Source organism: Cebus imitator, unplaced genomic scaffold (assembly GCF_001604975.1).
Source record: "Cebus imitator isolate Cc_AM_T3 unplaced genomic scaffold, Cebus_imitator-1.0 Scaffold217, whole genome shotgun sequence".
In the NCBI taxonomy this organism is placed as follows: domain Eukaryota; kingdom Metazoa; phylum Chordata; class Mammalia; order Primates; family Cebidae; genus Cebus; species Cebus imitator.
The window spans coordinates 214358-235844 of record NW_016107532.1 but is presented as its reverse complement, the minus strand read 5'-3'; the positions used below and the strand labels follow the sequence as shown (position 1 = coordinate 235844).

Sequence of the window (21487 nt, the reverse complement as noted above, 5' to 3'; positions counted from 1 at the left end):
AGTGTGAATCACTGCACCTGGCCACACATGAGCTTTTAAATGACAAGAAATATATATGTGTATAAACGTACACACACACACATATAAAACTAAAACTCAGTGTCTCAAGTTTTCCATCTAAAACTGGTCTGGACTGAGGCTCTAGCATCAAGAAAGGAGGGAAGCCAGGCATGGTGGCACCTGCCTGTAACTGAAGAGGGAGGATTTCCTGAGCCCAGGAGCTCAAGACTCGCCTGACATAGTGACATAGTGAGATCTGTCTTTGAAAAAAAAAAAAAAAAAACAACAAAAAAAACAACAATAGAATGAGTCAGGTACTTCTAGGTCTCCAACTGCCAAACTTGATCTCTCTTGCTTCCTTATCCATTTCCACAGAGCATCTTGCTTGCAGTTCCATTTCAGAAAACGTAGTACTACAGCCCCTGAACTAGACTGGAGAAACCAGCCAGCAAGGAAAGTAGCCTGCATTGTTGAGGGATGGTACTTCTGCTATTCCTGGTGTCTAGGAATTGCTGGGTTGTGGGAGAGAGGTAAGGGCTGGTAGATAAGGGAGTGGAGGGCTCTTGTGTCTCTGGTTTTCTACACAACAGGATAAATTTGTTCCCTCCAGAACAGGAAAAGCGTTCAGGATAAGAATCCTATATTTAAGTTTTGAAGCTATGAAAAATATTTGTGTGGCTATTGTTAAAGCTTTTTTTATTTGGTTGTTTGTGTTTTTTTTTTTTGTTTGTTTGTTAAAGCTTTTTTTTTAAACCTTCCGAAAGTTGGCTCTTCTGGTTTGTCTGGTGAGCTTAGGAAGGCAAAAAGATGCAAACTTTTGGCCTCATTTTTGTCCCCTCTGATCATGGAAAGCAATAGAATCAGTCAGGAAAAGCTCTTGGACTAGGAGAAAGAAGGACCTGATTTCTCAGACTCAAAATCCGTTATGACAGAAAAGTATTGCTCAATGACTTACAATGTGTGTCTCTGCACACTTCTGTCATTCACTGACGTTAGGATGATAAACCGTTTAATCTTACAAGCTGATGTGGTGAAAGTACCTGTAAATTGGTTTTATATTCTTTTTTTTTTTAAAGACAGAGTTTTGTTCTTATTGTCCAGGCTGGAGTGCAATGGCGCAATCTGGGTTCACTGCAATCTCTGCCTCCTGGGTTCAAGTGATTCTTCTGCCTCAGCCTCCCGAGTAGCTGGGATTACAGGCGCCACCACGCCCGGCTAATTTTGTATTTGTAGTGGAGACTGGTTTCTCCATGTTGGTCACGCTGGTTGCTCGGCCTCCCAAAGTGCTGGGATTACAGGCCTGAGCCGCCGCATCCAGTGGTTTTATGTTCTTTTACCTGTAAAACATAAATAATTGTTTTTGGGTGTTTCGGGTTTTTTTTTTTTTTTTTTTTTTTTTTTTTTTTTTTTTTTTTTTTTTTTTTTTTTTTTTTTTTTTTTTTTTTTTTTTTTTAAGATTTAAGTTCATTGAGTCTTCGTTTCTTCCTCTGTTAAGTAAAGCAAATGCTTACCTTTCAGGATTGTTGAAAGGATTAAGTGAAGTAACAAATGTAAAAATACCTTGTGGAATACTTGCCACTTAGCAGGCACCCAAAAAATATTTGCCAAACCTCTGTTGTAGGGATGCTGAAAATCAAATGAGATTAATTACTGTGAATGTGTAACAAAAAGTAAAGTACTACGTAAATGCGAGATAATCGTTACTCAGACCAGCCTGAGCAACATAGTGAGACCCTGTCTCAATTAAAAAAAAAAAAGATAATATCATTACTCATATGCCAGGAAGCATGGGAGTGGGTAGGAATGGAGAAGCCTGCCTCTTGATCCTGGTCAGACCATCAGGAGGGCCTTTTTACCTGATACAGGTAGAGAACAAAAAAGGGGAGACCCTGGCTGAGGGAACAGGAGAGCAGAGGGAGATGCCCAGGTATATTCAGTTACCTTTTCCTGGTCCCCACCCTCAAAATACTGCTGGGACCCAAAACTCAAGAGAACTAAACTGATGCATTGAGCTGATGGGAGGAAATGGCATTAGTGCTCTAGAGGAAGAGAGAAAGTGACATTATGAAGGAATAATTATATTTATATATATATATATATATATATATTTTTTTTTTTNTTTTTTAAAGCTAGTCTGATTGCCAGCTAACATTGGTCTCATAGGGGTTATTCTGATTTTTGTTTTGTGCCAAGGTTTTTGGTCACATATGCTGTAGTGCCTGCTCTGTCTCTGGAGTTTGTTTCCTGTTAGGAAAAGACTTTGTTTGCCTGAGGGAGCTGGTACATGCTGGATGTTAGTGCCATGACCCATCTGAGTCACATTCCTGACCTCTGGGGCCTGGTGTCTGTGAGCTGGCCCCATACCGGCTCCTCTTGGGCCACACATCCTGGGCTCTGTTGTTGAAAAAAAGCCTCCTTTATGTGCTCTAGGCTCCCAGAACCTTGGCCGAAGCTCACCTCCCCCTGGCTATGTTCCTGAGCGGCAGCAGCACATTGCCCGGCAGGGGTCCTACACCAGCATCAACAGTGAGGGGGAGTTCATCCCAGAGACCAGCGAGCAGTGCGTGAGTATAGGGGGGTTGGGATATGCCCATGTCCTGTATCAGCAGACCAAGGTCATAACAAGGGGCTCCCAGTAGTCACAGTGAAGAACATGTACCCCATTTTGAAAGCTCTTTTATAAACCAGGCCTGCCCAAATATGGATTACCCCTTTTTAACAGTCAAATAACGATTTCTGCCAAAGATGGGATCTAAACTACGTAGTCTCGCTGCTGTTGGGTGAACACTTAACAGATTTTCCTTTATTGTAGTCCTCTCATTGTTCCCCCAGGTAGCTGGGACTATAGGCAGGCACCACCACACCCAGCTCATTTCAGTAGTGTTCTAACATATGCCTGGTTTTAAACTGACAGGTTATGTTTTTCATTGGATATATTTTAGTTTTGCCGTTTCTTGATGAAAGGTAGGGAGTAAACCATATCAAAATTACACTGTAGGATTGGTTAGGTTGACCATTTATGATGGTAGACAGTTGTATTAGTTACCTATTGCTCCATTACAAATTACCACAAACCTAGAGGCTTAAAACAACATACATTTATCATTTTCCAGTTTCCCTGAGTCAGGAGTCTAGGCATGATTCAGGTGGGTCCTCTGCTGAGGGTCACACAAGACTGCAATCAGGGTGTCAGCCAGGCTGCCTGCCTTTCTTGAGTTTGGGGTTCTCTTCCAAGCTCATATCGTTGTTGACAGAATTTAGTTTCTTGTGGCTGTAGGACTGTGGTTCCTCTTTTCTTCTGGATGTCACTGAGGGGCTTCTGAGTTTCTTTCCTAGAGGCCACCTGCTGTTACTTGCCATGGGGCCTTCTCACAACATGGCAGCTTCTTCAAGGCCAGCAGGAGAATCTCTTGCTCCAGTCTGCAAAGATGGAGTCATAAAACATCACATAATTATGGGAATGAGTATTCCATCCTCTTTGCCATAGTCTATTGGCTAGAAGCAAGTCACAGGTTCTAGTTGCACTAAAGGGAAAGGCAGCTGGCTCATTGGGACTAATTGGTAGAGAAAGTAATCACCTTAGAGTGTGCCCACCACAGTGGCTCAGCCATTTTAATGGCTAGCTTTTAAACTCGTGGCTTACTTGATGCAAATGGCTTTGGCTTAGTGAACTCAGAAAGGGTGAGATCTGTAGTTTCATTCTGGTCTTTTCAATGTGCTTGCTTTGATTGTTTTTTTTTTTTTAAAAAAAAAAAAAAAAAGGCTGTTCTTATACTTTCTGGAATTTGGCCTGAGAAGGGGAAATTTCTTAAGGAGAAAATGTCCAACAGATGGGCCCGGGCTGTCACATGGGAGATTTTACAAAAAACTGATTCTTGTAACTTTTCTTTCATTATTCAAACTATATAGGCTATGAGAAGCACTTTGTACTCTTCTTCCTTCTATCCTCCTGCCTTCCAGATAAATTCATGTTTGGAATAGTGACCTGGAGTGTCTTTAGCTGCAGAATTCCTTCTTGGGCATTTTACTGACCATCCTTCCTGGTTTCTCTAACCAGGGCACTTCTGGACATCAGCTGTTCTAGGGGTGACTTGGGTGTAAAATTCCAGAGATTGCAGATGAGCTTGATTGCCCTTAGTCTGTGTCCCTCACCATGGTCCTATACTCTGTCCTCTTCACTTTTTTTACTTTATCTGCATGGCCCCGGAAGGCATGGGAGGGTTTGACTCCTAGGGAGAACAGACTTTTAGAAAGAGGCCAAGGAAGGCAGTGGCTAGGGATTGCTAAGATCCTCTTCCAGTGCCTGCCTCTTTAGCTGAAGAAAATTGCTTCTGGTAACAGGTCATTTGAGATCAATCCACTGAACAGGAACAAACGTTGCATAGTACGTAATGAAAGAATATTCCAATGTGACTTTATTGAAAAGTGAAAGTATGATAAGTTTTTGTTTTTTCTTTAATTGGGTTTAGGTGATAATTGCATCTATTTACTCATTTTTGAATGAATAAAGTATGATTCATGTTAATTTTTTGGCCCAAGTTTTCTAACAAAATTTATGCCAGTCCGGATGCAGTGGTTCATGCCTGTAATCCTAGTCCTTTGCGAGGCCAAGGCAGGAGGATTGCTTGAGGTCAGGAGTTCAAGACCAGCCTGGGCAACATAGCAACACCCTGTCTCTACAAAAAAAAATCTTTTTGAATTAGCCGGGCATAGTGGCACACATGCCTGTAGTCCCAGTTACTCAGGAGGCTGAGGTGGGAGGATCACTTGAGCCTAGCCTGCAGTGAACTGCACTCCAGCTTAGGTGGCAGAATGAGACCCTGTCTTGAACAACAGCAACAACAAAATGCTAGCACAATGTAATGTCCTTCACTCCCTGCTTGACTTCTGACCATAAAGACGCTCATTTTTCACAAGAGCATTCACAGGACTTAGCAGTTTCCCCAAGGCCTCTCATGAGTCCACCACACCAGCCTTATTTGTCCATTTTCTTTTTTTTCTGTTAACTGGTGTAAATTTGCCAAATATGCACCTGATAGATTGAAAGCAATTCTCTCCAATGTTGGTTTCATCCACTTTGGATAGTCTGTATCCTTAACAATATTTGCAGTTTTACTTTGCAATTTGCCTTGATTGGCAGATTTTAAAAAATCATGTGTGACAATATGACCTAAAGCATTTGAAATTATGGATGGGGACAGATGCTAGTATTAAATGGGAAAAAACATTTGAGTTGGAAACTAATTTTATGGAGGTTGTTAGTGAATTTTCATAATTCTGATACTTTGTTTCCCTATGTAAATTTTTTTTAATTAATTAAAAAAAATTTAAACAGAGAGAAGGTCTCACTATGTTGCCCAGGCTGGCCTTAAACCCCTAAGCTCAAGTGATCCTCCTGCCTTGGCCTCCCAAAGTACTATGATTACAGGCATGAGTCACCAAGCCCAGCCCCTATGTAATGTTTAATGTTGGAGCTCAGATAATGAATATTCTGAAATTGAAGACCCCAGTCCCACCTTTGTGCAGAGAAAATGAAGGGGAAGATCTTCAGGACATTGATTGAAGAAAAATTGATTTTGTTGCTGCATTTGACCATGGGCCAGAGAAATATTTTAATATATTTAGTTATCTATTACCTCTGCATTGGACCAGGAACTGGGATGTTTTCATTCTGGTATCAGCTGTGTACTAACTTAGTTTTATGACTTTAGACAAGTCTCCTAACCTTTCTAGGCCTATAGTGCTCGTCTGTGAAATGAGGCAATACTTGTCTTTGTAAATTATAAATTACGGAGTGTAAACAGAAGCATTAAGGTCCCACCCAAACTCACTGGAAGGCTCAGCAGGGTAGTACCATCTCCAGAGCCAGGCTCTAGTGTTAATGAGCCAAGAACATGCCAACCAGAAAAGCAGAGCCTCGGCTTTGCTCTCCTGCCAGAGCTTCTTGGGATGCCAGCCAAGTATTTTTCTCCCTCCTGGAAACTTGCCTTTTAAACTAAGGGGGAGGACGGTACCTTCCTATTCATTCTTCCCACTGCATGGGGAGAGAAAGGACACTTTCATATTTCTACAAGAAGGCCCGTTTGCTGGGCTTTGCCATAAAGCTTGGATCACGGGGGAATTGGGGCTGGGGATGTGGCTTTATTGTATGACTTGTCTTACAGATGCTGGATCCCCTGAGCAGTGCAGAAAATTCCTTGTCTGGAAGCTGCCAATCCTTGGACAGGTCAGCAGACAGGTATGGGACTGTGGGTGGTTTGGAGGGTAATGCATAGTCATTTTTGGAACTGATGGGTTGAAGAAGAGGAGTTAGCTCTGCAGGCCCAGGGTTAAAACATAATGCTTCTAGGAAAGCCTTCTCCTTAATTTCCCAGACACCATGAGAATGTTATGATTGTGTAATTAAATGAATGTAATAATAGCTTATAAGATAGCAGCTCATTTATTAAGTACTTGCTTTGTTGTTTTAAGTGCTTTGCATGTTTTGACTTTCGACATAATATATGCCGCTCTTGTACTTTTGGCTTCACTGCTGTGATCTGAACTGAGAAGCAGCGGACTGTCATTGTTTTAGGGGAAAAACTGAATTCTCATCCATTGGTTTACCTTAATTTTTTACTACAAGTGTTTTTGGCAGGGAGTAAGAAACTGAAACCTGAAAACAGAATATCCAGAATGCCTATCATACCACGCTGCCTGCTTGGTGTATATCTTCTTCTTACACTTTGGGAGGAAACAAGTGGTGTTCTTTACATACCAGATAGCAGGGGTACATCTGGAAAGGCCTTGGCATTGATCTTGGCACTCCCTGGACTCTGCCTTATTATGCCCAAGAGCAGTTTTGATCAAGTCTGTCTGGGTTTCAGACTGTGCTCAGAAGCTATCGAGCAGGTTGGTTTTTTTTTTACTTTGTGTAACTGATTAATTGTTCATTTGGGTAGTGATCTTGTGACTATGGCTAACTATGCATTGTCTTGCCTAATAGACCTGAGCACTGATGAGCACTGTCTTCCCTTTAGACATTATAGAATACAGTTATGGTTACTTGGTTTCTAATGTGTAGCCTTGTCTGGGGCTTGCTTTCCAACCAGGGAAGTAAGAAGGCACAGGCAAGAGTCCTAGGGCCTGCTGTTGTAGACTGAAGGCTCTGCCAAGACAGGGACTGACTCTGACTTTGGACTATCTCCTGAGCTTTAGAAGGGAAAAGGGAGAGGAGAGGACTACATAAGGTCTAGTAGTTGGGAAATGGGGCGGCCACCCTCTGCTACTGCCTTGAGAGTTTCTAACCTGTAGCCACCACAAAAGGCCAATAAGCACTCATGTGTAAGGAAAAGGGCCATTCAGGTGGATCTTGGGAAAGATAGCTAAATTTACCCACCTCTTTATTCTTGTTCTTTTTCCTCTGCCCCTACAGTACTTTCTTTTATTTTCATTGTGAATGATCTAGACTTACTTCCTTGAGGCCCAGCCTGACTTGGGCTCAGGGCTCTCATCTTCCCTTCATGGGATCTGGGAAAGGACATGAAATCAGGAACCAGATAGACCTAGATCCAGTCCCAGCTCCACTAAATATTAGTTAAATGGCTTCAGACAAGTCTTTTAACCTGTTCTTGAGTTTCCCCATCTCCAAAGTGGAATGGTGGTGACTAGGCTGAAAGATGCCTGGCTTAGCAGCAAGAACACAGACTTATTTTTATTATACTGTATTTGCTACCTCACAGCGTTCTGAGGATTAAGTGAGAAAAAGCTCACTTTATAAAATAGGTAAGAAAGCAGCAACCTATAAACAATGACGTTGTGGCTATTTTTATTACTGCCCTGGGCAAAGGATTCTCTTGGAGTTCTTGGGGGTCTGTTACAGACGTGGGAAGAAAGGGCAAGGAGGGAGAGGTCTGTGCAGCCAGGCTGGGGTTGGGTCAGATGGGGGCGATGTGCCACTCAGGGTGCTGTCAGATTAGGTTATAGAGTAGTGAAGGGAGGGGTGGAGAATGCAGGAGCTGGACTCAGAAAAGGGCTGTTTCCCACAAAATATGCTTCCCCCACCTAACACTGTGGCAGGGGTTAGAAAGGGAGACCACCTGGACGCCCTGCTGGGTTGCTGTGGAAGTGTGCAGGGAGTCTGTTTTTTATTTCTTCTTGCTTTCTCCAGCCCATCCTTCCGGAAATCACGAATGTCCCGTGCCCAGAGCTTCCCTGACAACAGACAGGAATATTCAGGTGAGTTCCACAAAGCCTGAGTAGGCAATGCAGGGTGTCTAGGTGGGACCCCAGGTGGTTCTGACTCAATAGCTCTACTTAGGCTTGCTACTTTGAGATCTCAGGTGACTTGGGGGCTTAAGTGACTCACATTGACCTACACAGAAGCCAGTGATTCCCCCTTCTTACTCAGATCGGGAAACTCAGCTCTATGACAAAGGGGTCAAAGGTGGAACCTACCCCCGGCGCTACCATGTGTCTGTGCACCACAAGGACTACAGCGATGGTGAGTGCTCCTTCACCTGCCCCCTGCTGACTGCCTCAAGAAAGGACCAGCTGCCATGAAGAGGGTGGGCCTGTCCATCCAGCGTCTGTATTTTCCTTCATTCCTGAGGAATTGTGGCTCAGACTTGAGCCATGGGAGACAGGAAATAAACAAAAACAAAAACAGGGAAGATAGTATTTGTAGACCAAGATGCTGCCACTGGGAACTCTGACCTTTGTTGGAGACAAACCTATCCCATGCCCTCTTGTGCCCCGCAGCAGCAGGTGGCCTGGGGCCTGCAGAGGGGTAAGGAGTAGGATGCAAGGAAATCAGTGCCTTTGGGTGTGGCTTGGCCTTGTAAGCAATTGTGAGCCCACAGGCCAGCCATGTGCCTTCCCTTTGGCCAGATCTCCCTGAACCAGACTACTTCCTAATTTCTGCTTTTGTCCTGATTCTTGGAGTGCTTGGGACAGCAGCCTGTGTGGAATGAGTCAGGTGGGAGGGCGGAGAGGGTGGGCTGGAACTGGTATTATCTATCACTTCTGGCTCGGACCTGGTTTGTACATTCAGCCTCATAGCCCCCAGTCTGACTTGCTCTACTCTGGCCCTTGCACCCTTTCAGGCAGAAGAACATTTCCCCGAATACGGCGTCATCAAGGCAACTTGTTCACCCTGGTGCCCTCCAGCCGCTCCCTGAGCACAAATGGCGAGAACATGGGTCTAGCTGTGCAATACCTGGACCCCCGTGGGCGCCTGCGGAGTGCAGACAGCGAGAATGCCCTCTCTGTGCAGGAGAGGAATGTGCCAACCAAGTGTGAGGAGCTGTCCCTGGCTAGGAGGAGACTGTCCAGGCTGTCTCAGACAAGCTACAGGGGCAGAACAGCTGGGCCCCTGGGACCCTTAGGCCCAGCAGGTGGTGGCTTTGGCCCATACGCACCACATGGGATAAGCCTTGAAGTGCCTGAAGCCTGGCTCCACTATTATGTAACAAGCCTCTTCTCCTCTCTGATCTTTAGTTTTTTCATGTTTAAATGAGGGAAGAGCACACCCTTCATCCCTGCCATAATAAGATATTTAGGGGCTTTGGAAGCAAATGTATTTGATCAATGCAGAAGAGCATTTAACCATGACTGTAGCCAATCCTTTGCTTCTTGGGACTCTGGCTTTAGGTCCAAGTGACTAAATCTGGGCTTGCTCCAAATTGCGGTGGAGATGCTCTACTAAGAGATGATGTGATGGTGCTGGGTGAGGGGGAGCCTGAGCCAGAGGCCCTATTATAGAGTGCCTGGAGAATGAATGGGATATCCATAAATAGTGCACACAAAGTAACACTCTTTCCATCTGTTCTCCTGTAGCTCCCAGTGCCCCGATCAACTGGCGCCGGGGAAAGCTCCTGGGCCAGGGTGCCTTCGGCAGGGTCTATTTGTGCTATGATGTGGACACAGGACGTGAACTTGCTTCCAAGCAGGTCCAGTTTGACCCAGACAGTCCTGAGACAAGCAAGGTACACTTTCCCCGTGGTCTGACTTCAGTTCTCTCCTTTCAGCAAAAATGCCTCTCTTACACAGAGTAGTAGTTGTTTGAGATGCTGTGGGTCGCTTCCTCCATCATTCTTCCCAAGCTCCCTTTCTCTCCATCCTGGCCCTAGTCACAGGGTGAAAGGACTGTGGTCTGAAGAACACGAAGCACCTGGGGAAGGGGTCATGTATAAGGAACTAAGCTGATGCCAAAGTACCAAGTACCCCAAACTGAGAGGTGATGACTCGTGCCACAAAGGGCACTCCCTGCTCTCCACCAGACAAATCTCTCTTCCTAGCCCTCAGCCCAGGAAGGAGCTGTGGTGTTCCTTCACTTGGTCCAGCTCTAAAGGAAAAATCACATGGCCTGACTTTGCAGTTCAGCTTTCAGCATGGCTTGCACTTCAGTTGGAGCGGACAGACAGCAGTTACCTTAGCTAAGCACCCACAGCCCCTTCTCCCACCTCCCTGCCTCCTTCCACGCATGGGAGTGCCACCATCCCAAGGCCTTCCTAGCATTGTGGCCCAGGGCCAGACAGTTAAGAGAGTCCTCCTTTTCTCCAGCTGCAGTTCCCAAGGCAGACTCTTGGGAGGCCACTAACTAGGGCAAGTTGGGCTGAACCCAGGCAGGGAGAACTGGGGCCCTGAGAGCTGAGGCAACCACTAACCCCTCCCCTAGGAGGTGAGTGCTCTGGAGTGCGAGATCCAGTTGCTAAAGAACTTGCAGCATGAGCGCATTGTGCAGTACTATGGCTGTCTGCGGGACCGTGCTGAGAAGACCCTGACCATCTTCATGGAGTACATGCCAGGGGTACGTGCCCCTTGAATGCATGTGAGACCACACACAAGAGAGCCTGACCTTGGGGGCGGAGCCTGCAGGAGAGGGGTCACCTTGGATAGGAGTTTGATCACCTGAGGCTCCAGAGGCCCAGAGCAGCAAAACGATGTTATGGTGGGTCTTGGAGTCAGGAGGGCCCTGCCTCAGGCTGCAGTGGGAGTATGAGATGACAACTGCCCTAGGCCCAGCCCTCCTCTGAAGCATGTAGGACTGGCTTACTGTCCAGTAAATGCAGCCTTCATCTGGAGCAGACAGGCCTCCCTGCTCCTGGATTTGGGTGGCGTGCTGCTTGAGAAGGACTATGTGGTACTCTCTTCTCCAAATTGCCTGACAGCTCCTGGCAGAGTGCCCTGCACAGCCAAATAGGAATTGAACCAATCATTTCCTTTGCTGCCATGCTGGGGGCTGCAATGGGCTTGTCCCACCACCAGCCCTCCCCTGAGGGGACTTCTCTGACTCCTTGTGGCTGCTAGGGCTCCGTGAAAGACCAGTTGAAGGCCTATGGTGCTCTGACAGAAAGCGTGACCCGAAAGTACACGCGGCAGATCCTGGAGGGCATGTCCTATCTGCACAGCAACATGATCGTTCACCGGGACATTAAGGGTGAGCAGGGCCAGGATGCATGGATTCCCCAGGACCTGGGTTCAAGTCTACCATTGAGTGCCTGCGGGGCACTCACTTAACCTTTCTGAACTTTCTGAAAAGTGGGATCCCAATTGCTTCCTTGAGGGACTGTGAGAAGACTGGTTGAGCAACTTGGGAAAATATTGCCAAGTTCCCTGTACATGTTGGCCATGGAGACAGTCATTTTGTGTGGTAGATCTGAGGCTCCCCTTCACTAGGTCCTTTGCTGTGTGTAGTTCATGTCTAATTCAGTGGTAGCCCTGCCCTTTCCAGCAGCTCTCAGTGACCTGGGAGTGGGGAGGATGGGAGAAAATGCAAGAGGGTCCAGGGTTGAAGCCTCTGCCTTTTCATGCCTCAGGAGCCAACATCCTTCGAGACTCTGCTGGGAATGTGAAGCTGGGGGACTTTGGGGCCAGCAAACGCCTGCAGACGATCTGTATGTCGGGGACGGGCATGCGCTCTGTCACTGGCACACCTTACTGGATGAGTCCTGAGGTGATCAGCGGTGAGGGCTATGGAAGGAAAGCAGACGTGTGGTGAGCACTGGGACATGCAGAACCCCTTCTCCCACCCAGGCCCTAGTGGCCCTCCATTAGAAACATACCCTGGGGACTTTGTGGTGTGGCAGGAGGGAGTGCACCCAGGACCCAGGCTGCAGTATATGCAAGGGTTTTAGTGTGTGTAGTGCACATACACCAGATGGGTTGTATTTTTACCCCAGATAAAAGCATACTCCGTTAGAGCTGGGACTTAGGCCATGGAAAACATCCCTCATGTTTTCTAAATCTCTTAAGGCAGCAGGATCCATTCTGAAGGCCTGGACCAGTCTCTGAACAGGAGCAGGCTTCTGTCCCTTCTCCTAGCACTCAGATGGCTTGCACTTGCTCGACCTAACCTCGTGTCCATCCTCTGCCCCTAGGTCATGAGAGCTTCTCCCCTTGGAAAGCTATTGTGGTGGGCTGAATAATGGTCCCCCAAAGATGTCCATTGCCTGATCCCAGGATCAGTAAATGTGATTGTATATAGCAAAGGGCCTTTGCAGAGATGATTAAATTAAGGGTTTTGAGATGGATGGATTATTCTGAATTAGCCAAGTAGCCTGGTATAATCACAAGGGTCCTTACAGAAGGGACTCGGGAGGTCACAGTGGCTAGTAGGAGGTGAGACTATGGAAGCAAGAAGTTGGAGTAATACAAGGAGGCAACCATAAGCCACGAAATGCAGGTGGCCTCTAGAACCTGGGAAAAACAAGGAAACAGGTTCTCCCCTCAGAGCTTCCGACAGGAATCAGCCCTGCTGCCACCTGACTTTAGCCCTGTGAGACTGATTTTAGACCTCTGACCTTCAGAACTGTAAGATGACACATCTGTGTTGTTTTCCTACCTCTAAGTTTGTGGTAAAGTTAGAGCAGCTATGGGGAGCTAATACAGTTATTGTAGAGCTCTTTCTGTCAAGGCAAAGTGATTCTCTTCTTCCCAGTGTCAAGATGTGCCCAGGTGTGTGGTGAGTTACAGGTCCATGAAGCCCATGTGGACGGGGATCCAAGGGCTGTCAGCCCTCAGCTTGGCCTATCCTGCTCTTCATCATACTCTGAGAAAAGCGCCTCCTTTTGCAGTGATGGGCGGGACAGCTGGGAGTCCAAGGCTGGCTGAGAGGTGACACGGGTTCTCTCTTCCAGGAGCCTGGGCTGCACTGTGGTGGAGATGCTGACAGAGAAACCACCGTGGGCAGAGTATGAAGCTATGGCCGCCATCTTCAAGATAGCCACCCAGCCCACCAATCCTCAGCTGCCCTCCCACATCTCTGAACATGGCCGGGACTTCCTGAGGCGCATTTTTGTGGAGGCTCGCCAGAGACCTTCAGCTGAGGAGCTGCTCACACACCACTTTGCACAGCTCATGTACTGAGCTCTCATGGCCACGCGGCTGCCGGCCGCCCTTTGCTGCTGGGGGCTGCTGCGGGGCTCAGTGAAGTTGCTGCTTCTCCCAGGCAAGGCTGTGGACCATGGAGCGGCAGCCCAGCCAGCATCTGTCTGTGCCCCTTCTGCCACTGGGGCTCAGAGCTGGGATGGGGTGGCTGTAGCCTCAGGACTGGGAGACCCCAGCCTGTCATATCCAGGAGCTCCAGTGTCCTGAGCTCAGCGTGGAGGGGTAGGGGCTGGGAACAATGTGCAAGGTGGCTGTGGGCCCCACCCTCGGGGATGTGTCCTGACACTGCAAATGGCACTGAAGCCCAAAGGGTCTGGGGGCATGGGACTGACGCCAGGGTATGAAGAGTGTTATTTTCATTCAGAGTGTTATTTTGTTTTTCCTTACAATGTCTGGAGACCACCAGGGCGTCTCCAGGTTAGATGAGCTCCCACAAGCCTGAGGGAAAGGCCAGCACCCCACAGCAGTGGCAGGCAGAAGCCCAGGCTGCCCTCCCCTAGAGCCCCAGGTTGGCTGTGCCAGTCCTGTCCTTTACCAAAGATGAATGAAGCAAATGTCATGCTGCCTTATTCAGGGAAGGAGGAGCCAGTCCTGCCTGTGCCCATGACCCTGCCTCCCCCAGGCAGGGGCCTGTGATGTCGAACTGCTGCCACTGAGGGGGATCCAGTTTTGTCAATGCAGTTGTCTCTGTTTTACAAGTCGGAGTCACTCTTATGCTGTACCCAGTTTCTAAAGTGGAGACTCTGTGTGCCCTTTGGGCTCTGAGTACCTGCTGTGGGCTTGGGCCTAGGCTACATTGGAAAGAGCTGGAGGTCATGGCCTTTGTGCTCCTGGCCTAGCATCTGTTCCCCACTGGAGCAGAAGGGGAGATGGACGACATGGCGGGGGCATCTGGCCCAGCCGGTGCCCTGGTCCCAGAGAGCATGAGGAGGTGTCTCAGGCTGTCTTGAGTTGTGACCTGCTAGGCCAGAGCCCACTCCGTCTGGTAGAAGGGAAAGCTCATGTGCTGCCACCAGCTGTGTCCAAAACCGCCAGCTCTGTTCTTCCTTAGCCAGCCTTGCCCATCCCCATGAGGTCTCAGCCGTTTTCCCTTCTAGCTCCTCCCCTGGGGGAGGAATGACAGCAGGGGTTGGGGAAACAGCATCTCCAAGCAGCTTAGAGTTGGCCATATGTACCTCAGCCCGGGCGCTGGTCCTTTCTTCCAGCCCCTCCCCTCCAAAATGTGCCTATTGCTAGAGCTCCTCCCTCTCAACACCCAGTTTCCTTGGGAGTTGTCATTAAAGGAAAAAAAAAAAAAGCCAGTGCCCAGGGATGGGCATCTCCAGGGAGCTGGGGATTAGTGCCAGGCAGCCCTGCCAGCCATGCCTACATCCCCATGGGCACAGAACAAGCCAAAGCCTTCGTTGTATGTTGACGATGCACTTTTATGAATGTAGTTTCTATCGCTGTTTTTAGCCTTTTCACATGATGTAATGTGAGGCCTTGTACTTGTTAATTTATATCTCAGATCATATTTGATGGTTTTTATATATATCAATTCTAGACTGTTACAGGTGATGGACGCCTCGAGAGAGAAGAGAAAATGAAAGCAGCTGGTTTTGCAGAAGTGTGTGTCACATGGTGCCAGTTGGGCCTAGACCCCTCTGTTTCCATCCCTTTTCCCCCAGGGGCTCTGTCGGCCCCTACACCCCACACTGTCCTCTGAAGACAGCATAGGCTCCTGCTTCCACCTCGGCCCTTGCCCAGGGTGGGGCCTGGCCCTCATCTCGACCAAAGCTGCTGTGTGGCAGCTCGGCCTCTCCACGACCCCATCCTGCTGGCTGCACACTCTTCCTGGTCCGCACCCCCATCCCCAGTCCCTATTCCCTAAGAGGATACAGAGCACAGTGCTGGCTGACTCTACTGTGGGTCCTAGGTTCAGGTTCACAGAGCCCCACCCCCTGGGGTCTTACCTCACTGGGAATGTTTTTTTTTGAGACAGAGTCTCACTCTGTTGCCGGCTGGAGTGCAGTGGCATGATCTCGGCTCACTGCAACCTTTGCCTCCCAGGTTCAAGCAATTCCTCTGCCTCAGCCTCCTGAGAACCTGGGACTGCAGGTGCGTGCTACCACACCCAGCTAATTTTGTATCTTTAGTAGAGGCAGGGTTTCACCAAATTGGCCAGGCTGGTCTCATACTCCTGACCTCATGATCCGCCTGCCTCAGTCTCCCAAACTGCTGGGATTACAGGCATGAGTCACTGCACCCGGCTGGGAATGTGTTTTAAAAATGAATTTGAAGACAAGCCAACAAACCATACACTCCAAAAAAGCAAAACAGTCCCTAATTTTTTGTGCCAAAAACTGTGGACATGCTGGCTCAGCATCCTTAGGACCAAGTTGTTGCTTAATTTTAATTTATTGTTTTTTAATAACTAATACAGAGAAAAAGTTGTGGGGCTTCAAGATGACCTGGGCCCGAAGGTTCTGAAGGGCAGTTTCCTGGCAGCCCCAGGCTTGCTGTGAGAAGGGGCTGTGTCACTTTCTCATCATTCCATGGGGTGTGTCTGCCTGGGCCAACTTTGAATGCAGAGCCCAGGGCTGGGGACAGTCTGCACTCTGCCGCCCTCCTGCCCCTCCCGTCCACCCCAGCTCTGCGTCTGTGTCTGAATTGTGGATCGTGCAGAAGAACCTGCAGCCATAGTTATTTGACTATATCTTGACTGAGGGCTTGCAGTGCAAAGCCAGGCCAGTGTTGCGCATTACTTACAATAAAAGGGATCATTTATATCAGAGGGGTCCTGTGGCAGTGCTTTCAGTTGCAGGGGATGGAGGTAGGTTTTTGCCTGACGGGCTGGGTATGGTGCCTGGCAACAAGCTTGGGCCTCTCAAGCAGAAGAGAACTTGTCTCCGAGTAGAGGGGTCCTGGGATGACCTGGCTGGTACCCAGAGGTGTCTGCCCCTTTTCCTCCACAAACTCCACTGGGGTGGTACCCTCAGGGCTGATTTACCAAGGTGGCATTGCTGGCCCTCACAACTTGAATGTCACCAGTGGCTGGGTTCCCAGAGCCTTCATGGCATCTTGTAGGGTCTTCCTGGCCCAAGACTTCCTTGAATCCCATCTTTGCAGGGCAGGGGTCAGGTGCCTCCAAGAGCCACCTCTCCAGTATTCCCTTGTGGCCCATCTGCTGTTGCTTAACCGAAGAAAGACCGACCTTGTTGCCATCCGAGACCTCTGGTGCAGGAAGTTCGCCTGCCCTGAGAGGTTGAGTTGCTCGCTTCGTACTTGAAGAGACCAGGCCTGGGGGACCATCTTTACCGAGTATTCGCTGTTCAAGGAGCAGTGTGTGCCTCAGCACAGTGGCTCATGTGACACTGGAGCCTGTGGCCCAGCTCGCTGCCCTGTTCCATGGGGAGAAGGCCACTTAGGAACTTAGGCAGTTGTATAGTGTGGTGGCAGCAAACCCTTCAGGACTGTTCTCATCTACCCCATGTCTGGAAACATCAGGAAGCTGGATCTGGAGCAGGACAACCCAGACTTCCTGCCTGTGTCCCACCAGGGAGCCCTCAGGTCCTCCCAGCTTGCCTGGTTTGGTCTGCTGTAAACTCATCCCTCATTTTCCCCGGGTTTTCAGAGGAGCAGATGGTTTCTCCTTGGACTTCCTAGGGCAGTAGCTGTGACTGCCTCACCCCAGAGCTTGAAAAGGTAAGTGGATAATGACAGCAATGAAGGGGAATGATAAGGAGGGACAGTGCGGGGGGTCACTAAAACCTGGGGCAGCACTTGCTGGTTCCCGCCATTTGTCACTAACTTCCAGGTCAAAGGGCTGTGAAGAAGGGAGCTAGACAGCTGGAACCAGCCAGGGAGCATGGCAGCTTGCACCCCCAACACTGAAGTGCATCGAGGACAGGCGCCATCACCCACTGGTCACCTGGCCCTCCCGCTTTCAGGCCTCTTCACAATGGGGTGCATGTGGTAGTCAGTGGGTCTGAACCACCCCAAAGCTGAGGGATGAGGTGGAGTTTCAGTTCCAAAACTGCTGTGGGTGTGACAGCATGAAGCCCTTGCTGGGAAGAGGAGCCCTCTCATTTCTCAATGGTGTGTCTGACACCCACTTCTAGCCCCCATGCCCTCCCCATGGTGAGTCTGCACCCTTCCTGCGACAAATCCCCCAGCAGGCCACACAATAGAGAATCTGGATCTGTTGAAACATGTTTAAAACGGGGTTGGTCAAAACAGGATAGGCAGAAACAGGGGAGTGGGAGGGGAGCGGGACTGTGCCAGCCCCTGCCAGTGTCTGAGGCTGCAGCCTGGCGAATGCTTTAGCGTCCGCTTCTCCACGCTGGTGGTGCGAGATGGTCCCAAGTCCCACTTGCCCTGACGAGGGAGGGTGGCTCCACTTCCTCATCCCCTCCCCTGTGGGCTGCAGGGGCATTTATGAGGCCCAACAGGTGGCACTGCTGTGCTCCTTCCTGTCTCCTCCGTGGCTCAGAACCAGGTTAAGGGTAGAGGTAGATGGGGAGATGCGGGGGCCACACAGCCTCTGGTGGCAGTGAGGGAGCTTGAGACCCTGAGCGGGGCATGCTGACTCCTTGCTGGAGAAAAGGCACCTAGATAGGGAAGCTGGGCGTGGGACCCTCCTAGGGGGTCCTGAGGTGAGGTGGGGAGGACAGCTGAAAGAAGCAGGAAGCAGGGTGGTGGGCAGACCCCAATCCTGGTTCCCAAACCCTCACCCGCTGCGGGACAAGGAAGGAAGGAGTCATGGGGCAGAGCCCTGCCCCTGGGCCCCTCGGCCTGAGCAGGCCTCATCCCCTTCCCACCTGGCCCCCACGCAAGCCCAGCTCGACCTCCTTCCCAACCTTCCCCCTGCCGGCGGAGGGGGTGGAAGGTTGCAGGGGCCTCAGGACGTCTTGGTGCCGGGGTCCACCTCCTTGTGGGCCCAGAGCTCCTTGTGCTGCTTGCGGCCAAACCCCTCGTCGTAGTTGCCTTTGCTCTTAAACAGCTGCTGGAAGTGGGGTTTGCAGTAGAACTCCCCGTGCAACGCGGCGTAGCTGCCCAGGCTGCGGAAGCCCAACAACGGCCTCAGATCAAGCCAGGTCGGGACTGGGCTGGCAGGCGAGGGGGAGGGCAGGGCAGGGGCGCACCTGAGTTTGGTGTGACAGTGCTTGCAGCAGAAGCAAGAGTTGTGGAAAATGAGCTTGTCGGCCACCAGCCGCTCCATGGGGTACACTGTCTTCTGACAGGCGGCGCATGTCTCCTTCACTTGGGCCCGCAGGCTGAAGGACTGTGCGGGAAGTTCAGCCAGGGGATGCCCAGAGCCCACTCCGCTCCCCCACGCCCCTCCCCCCGCACACCCCGCCCCAGGCCCCTACCTTGGAGCGCTGCACCGTGCTGCTACCGCCGCCTTTGGCTTCCTGAGGGAGAGGGGCGGTCAAGGCAGGGCAGCTCCGGGAGGCCCTGGACCACGGCTGCAGCCATCGGCCCAGGACCAGAGGCTCGCCGCAGGGGGCAAAGGCGGCCGGCAAACCCCCGCACTTCTCCCCTTCACCCCAGCCCGGGGGCCCTCACACCTGTCTGGGCACTTACATGGGAGGGAGTGGCCTGGGCGCCTCCTGCAGCCTGGAACATGGCTCGTTGGAGGTGGAAGCCCCGGGTGGAGACACGACACTCGATGGGTTCTGCAAGGGGAAGTCAGTCGGGAGGGCCCCAGCCTGCAGGGTGGGGGGTGTTGACAGGCAGGGGCTGGGGGGATTGCGGTTGGGACTTTCCCTAAGTCATTTCCTGTTGCTCTTGGTCTTGCCACTTCCGCCCCTCACCCACCTCCCACACCCCTGCTCCCCGGGGGCCGGGGTCCCGAGTGGCACCGTGCCTTCGGAAGAACAAAGTTAGCGGGAGCGGAGGGAGCCTGGGGCTCCCGCGCAGCCGCCCTCTGCGCCCCGCAGGCCGGGACCCCCGCCTGGGGTGAGGGAACGTCGGGGCGGGCGGGGCCGGGACGAGAAACCGCTGCCCCAACCTGACCCAGGCCCTCGCTGCCCAGCGCCGCGCCCGCGCGTCGAGGCCTCGGCTGCGCAGCTCCTGGACAGCGCCCGAGGTCCCCGCCCGCCCCGCCCCGCCCCTCCGACCCCGTCCCGGCCCGGCCCGGCAAGGACTGGACCCCAGACCCTGGCGCCGCGAGCCCAGCCAGTGGGACTCGGCTCCGCCCCGCCAGGGGCCGGCCCTGAAGCGGGGACTCGAGCCTGGGCACCCCGGACCAGAGCGGCGCGCGGACTCGCCGGGATCCCGCGGGCTGCCCTCGCCCCACCCCTCGGCATTTCCCACCCGGTTCCGGGGCCGGACGTGGCCCCTCCCCCCGCGGCTCTCACCCGACCCGGCCTGGGCCGCGGGGCGGGATCGGTCTCCGGGGGCGCACGAGTGCGAGGAGGACGCGGGCACGAGCTGCCGCGGCTGCCAGTGGTCCCAAAGCGGCCGCCGCCGCCACCGCCTTATCGCGGCACCGCCCCCGCCGGCCCCCACCCCGCGCCCGCCCATTGGCTCCGCCGCGCCCGGAGCCGCCTCCGGGGCCCCGGCGCCGCCGACCCCCCTCCGCGCTTTGTCTTCCCCTCGCCGCCCTCCCCGCCTTTGTCTCTCCCCTTCCCCTACCCCGCGCTCCCAGCCCCACAGCGCCCCGCGAGCTCGGCGCTCGCAGGCCTCAGGCACTGGCCGCATCGTCTGCTCATCCCAACAGCGCCGGGGCCCCGGGTGGCCTGGCGTGGGGAAGCCACGGTGGCGGCGACAGGATGGAAGGGCCGCCTCCGCATCCCTCGGGGAGGGGACGAGTTCAGGCTGCGGCAGCTGCGGCGGTCGCAGGACACCGGGCGCTCCCGGCGTTGCTCCGGGATAACCGGTCTGGGCTTGGGCTGTTCACTGCCTCGATTTTCCCTGGGTCGCCTCGTGCGCAGGCGCCGGCGCCCCCATCCCCGCCCGGAGCTGCGGAGTCTCAGACACCCCGCCGGGGTGACCCCGGGGCCCGGCCCGGGGTCCCTCGGGCCGCCGAGTCCTCCGGCCGCCAGGGGCCGCCCCCGCGCCCTTGCGGCCCACGAGGCTGGCTGCGGCGTCTGGGCACGCGGTCTCCAGGCCCCGCCGCGAGGCTGCGGGGAGGAGCCCGGGGCGCCAGCTCGCCGTTGAGCCTGTGCAAGGGCCTGGCGGCCCCACCAGCCCTTCACGCCTCTGCAATCCTGCGACTGGCCGCGGAGGCCGCTGCGCGTGGTTCCTGGAGCACCCGTCCCCGGAGGCTCGACGTCCTCATGCGTTTCTGGGGCGGGATTCTGTGAGCAGCAACCTCGACCCCTGCGGGGCGCCCCTCCAACAAGCGCACCTCATTTCTCACGGGGGAGCCGCGGCCCGGAGAGCTGAGGTGACAGCGCTCAGGCCGCAAAGCTGCTCCCGCCCTGCAGCCGCACAGTAGGCCAGAGGCACTGCAGGCGAGCGACCACCACTTGCTCTGGAGCTGCGGCGAGGCCGGCGCCTTCCCAGGCACCAGGGACCGCGTGGCTTTGCCTGAAATCAGCCTGGAAGCTGCTCCTCGAAGCACAGCGCCTTCCCACACTGTGGCAGGAATAGCACTGGCGGCTCCAGAGCGCGGCCCACGCGTTTGTCAGCGAGCGAACAGCTCCCGCCTGGCAGGGAAGCTGGGGAGGCTGCAGCTTCCCCAGCGCCCAGCTGTTTGCCAGGCTGGCGGGCTCCATGCAACGGCTCCGCGTCTCTCCTCCAGCCTTCTGTTCTCTCGAGAGGAAGATCTGCGTTTTGCCTGTACTGTGGGCCAACTCCCACAGTGGGAGTGGGGAGTGTCAGACTCTCAAACTGGCTGCCTCTCAGGAAAGCTTTCAAACCTGTCATCAGATTCTCCAAAGGGGCTGTTTGATGCAAGAAATGGGAAGCCCCGGGGCACCAGGAGCAGGGCTTGTTGCCACTGGGTACAGTGAGGCCCTGGCACCCTTCCCAGGACGGGCCTGTGGGCTGAGCTGCAGGTGGGCATTGAGGATGCACCAACAGCCAAGGTGCAGAAGGCATCTGGAAGCAAAGTAAACTGCTTTGATGACCAGTGTTGGGAAAAAAAAAAAGGTAACTTGGCTGGGCGGTGACTCATGCCTGTAATCCCACG

At 52.3% G+C, this 21487-nt stretch overlaps 2 protein-coding genes across 7 annotated transcripts in view; one reads left to right on the top strand and one right to left on the bottom strand.

The window, feature by feature from the left end:
• MAP3K3 (mitogen-activated protein kinase kinase kinase 3) overlaps positions 1-14665 on the top strand; it is a 73022-nt gene extending 58357 nt beyond the window's left edge. For 2 of the 4 annotated variants that reach the window (XM_017549176.2, XM_017549178.2), the window contains 10 exons: positions 2431-2564; positions 6165-6226; positions 8150-8217; positions 8390-8482; positions 9084-9275; positions 9817-9965; positions 10658-10789; positions 11290-11419; positions 11799-11976; positions 13119-13716. In XM_017549176.2, coding sequence (XP_017404665.1) covers positions 2431-2564; positions 6165-6226; positions 8150-8217; positions 8390-8482; positions 9084-9275; positions 9817-9965; positions 10658-10789; positions 11290-11419; positions 11799-11976; positions 13119-13347 — 1367 coding nt within the window. In that variant the 3' untranslated portion in view covers positions 13348-13716. Of the gene's footprint in view, positions 1-2430; positions 2565-6164; positions 6239-8149; positions 8218-8389; positions 8483-9083; positions 9276-9816; positions 9966-10657; positions 10790-11289; positions 11420-11798; positions 11977-13118 lie in introns of all 4 variants that reach the window. The other 2 variants (XM_017549175.2, XM_017549177.2) reach the window with 2 other exon arrangements.
• A 2868-nt stretch (positions 14666-17533) lies between these two features.
• LIMD2 (LIM domain containing 2) lies at positions 17534-20885 on the bottom strand. 3 transcript variants are annotated; one of them, XM_017549211.2, is made up of 5 exons: positions 19710-19859; positions 18934-19025; positions 18720-18761; positions 18492-18631; positions 17534-18407 (listed from the first exon to the last, which is right to left on the bottom strand). In XM_017549211.2, exons 2-5 carry the CDS (start codon positions 18973-18975, stop codon positions 18248-18250), a joined length of 384 nt encoding a protein of 127 aa, XP_017404700.2. In that variant the 5' UTR covers positions 18976-19025; positions 19710-19859; the 3' UTR covers positions 17534-18247. The 3 variants fall into 3 exon arrangements, with proteins under 3 accessions (XP_017404700.2, XP_017404701.1, XP_037601892.1); XM_017549212.2 differs by having other exon boundaries at positions 18934-19058; positions 19710-19828; XM_037745964.1 differs by lacking the exon at positions 19710-19859 and adding an exon at positions 20702-20885 and having other exon boundaries at positions 17535-18407.
• Between the last annotated feature and the right edge of the window lie 602 nt (positions 20886-21487).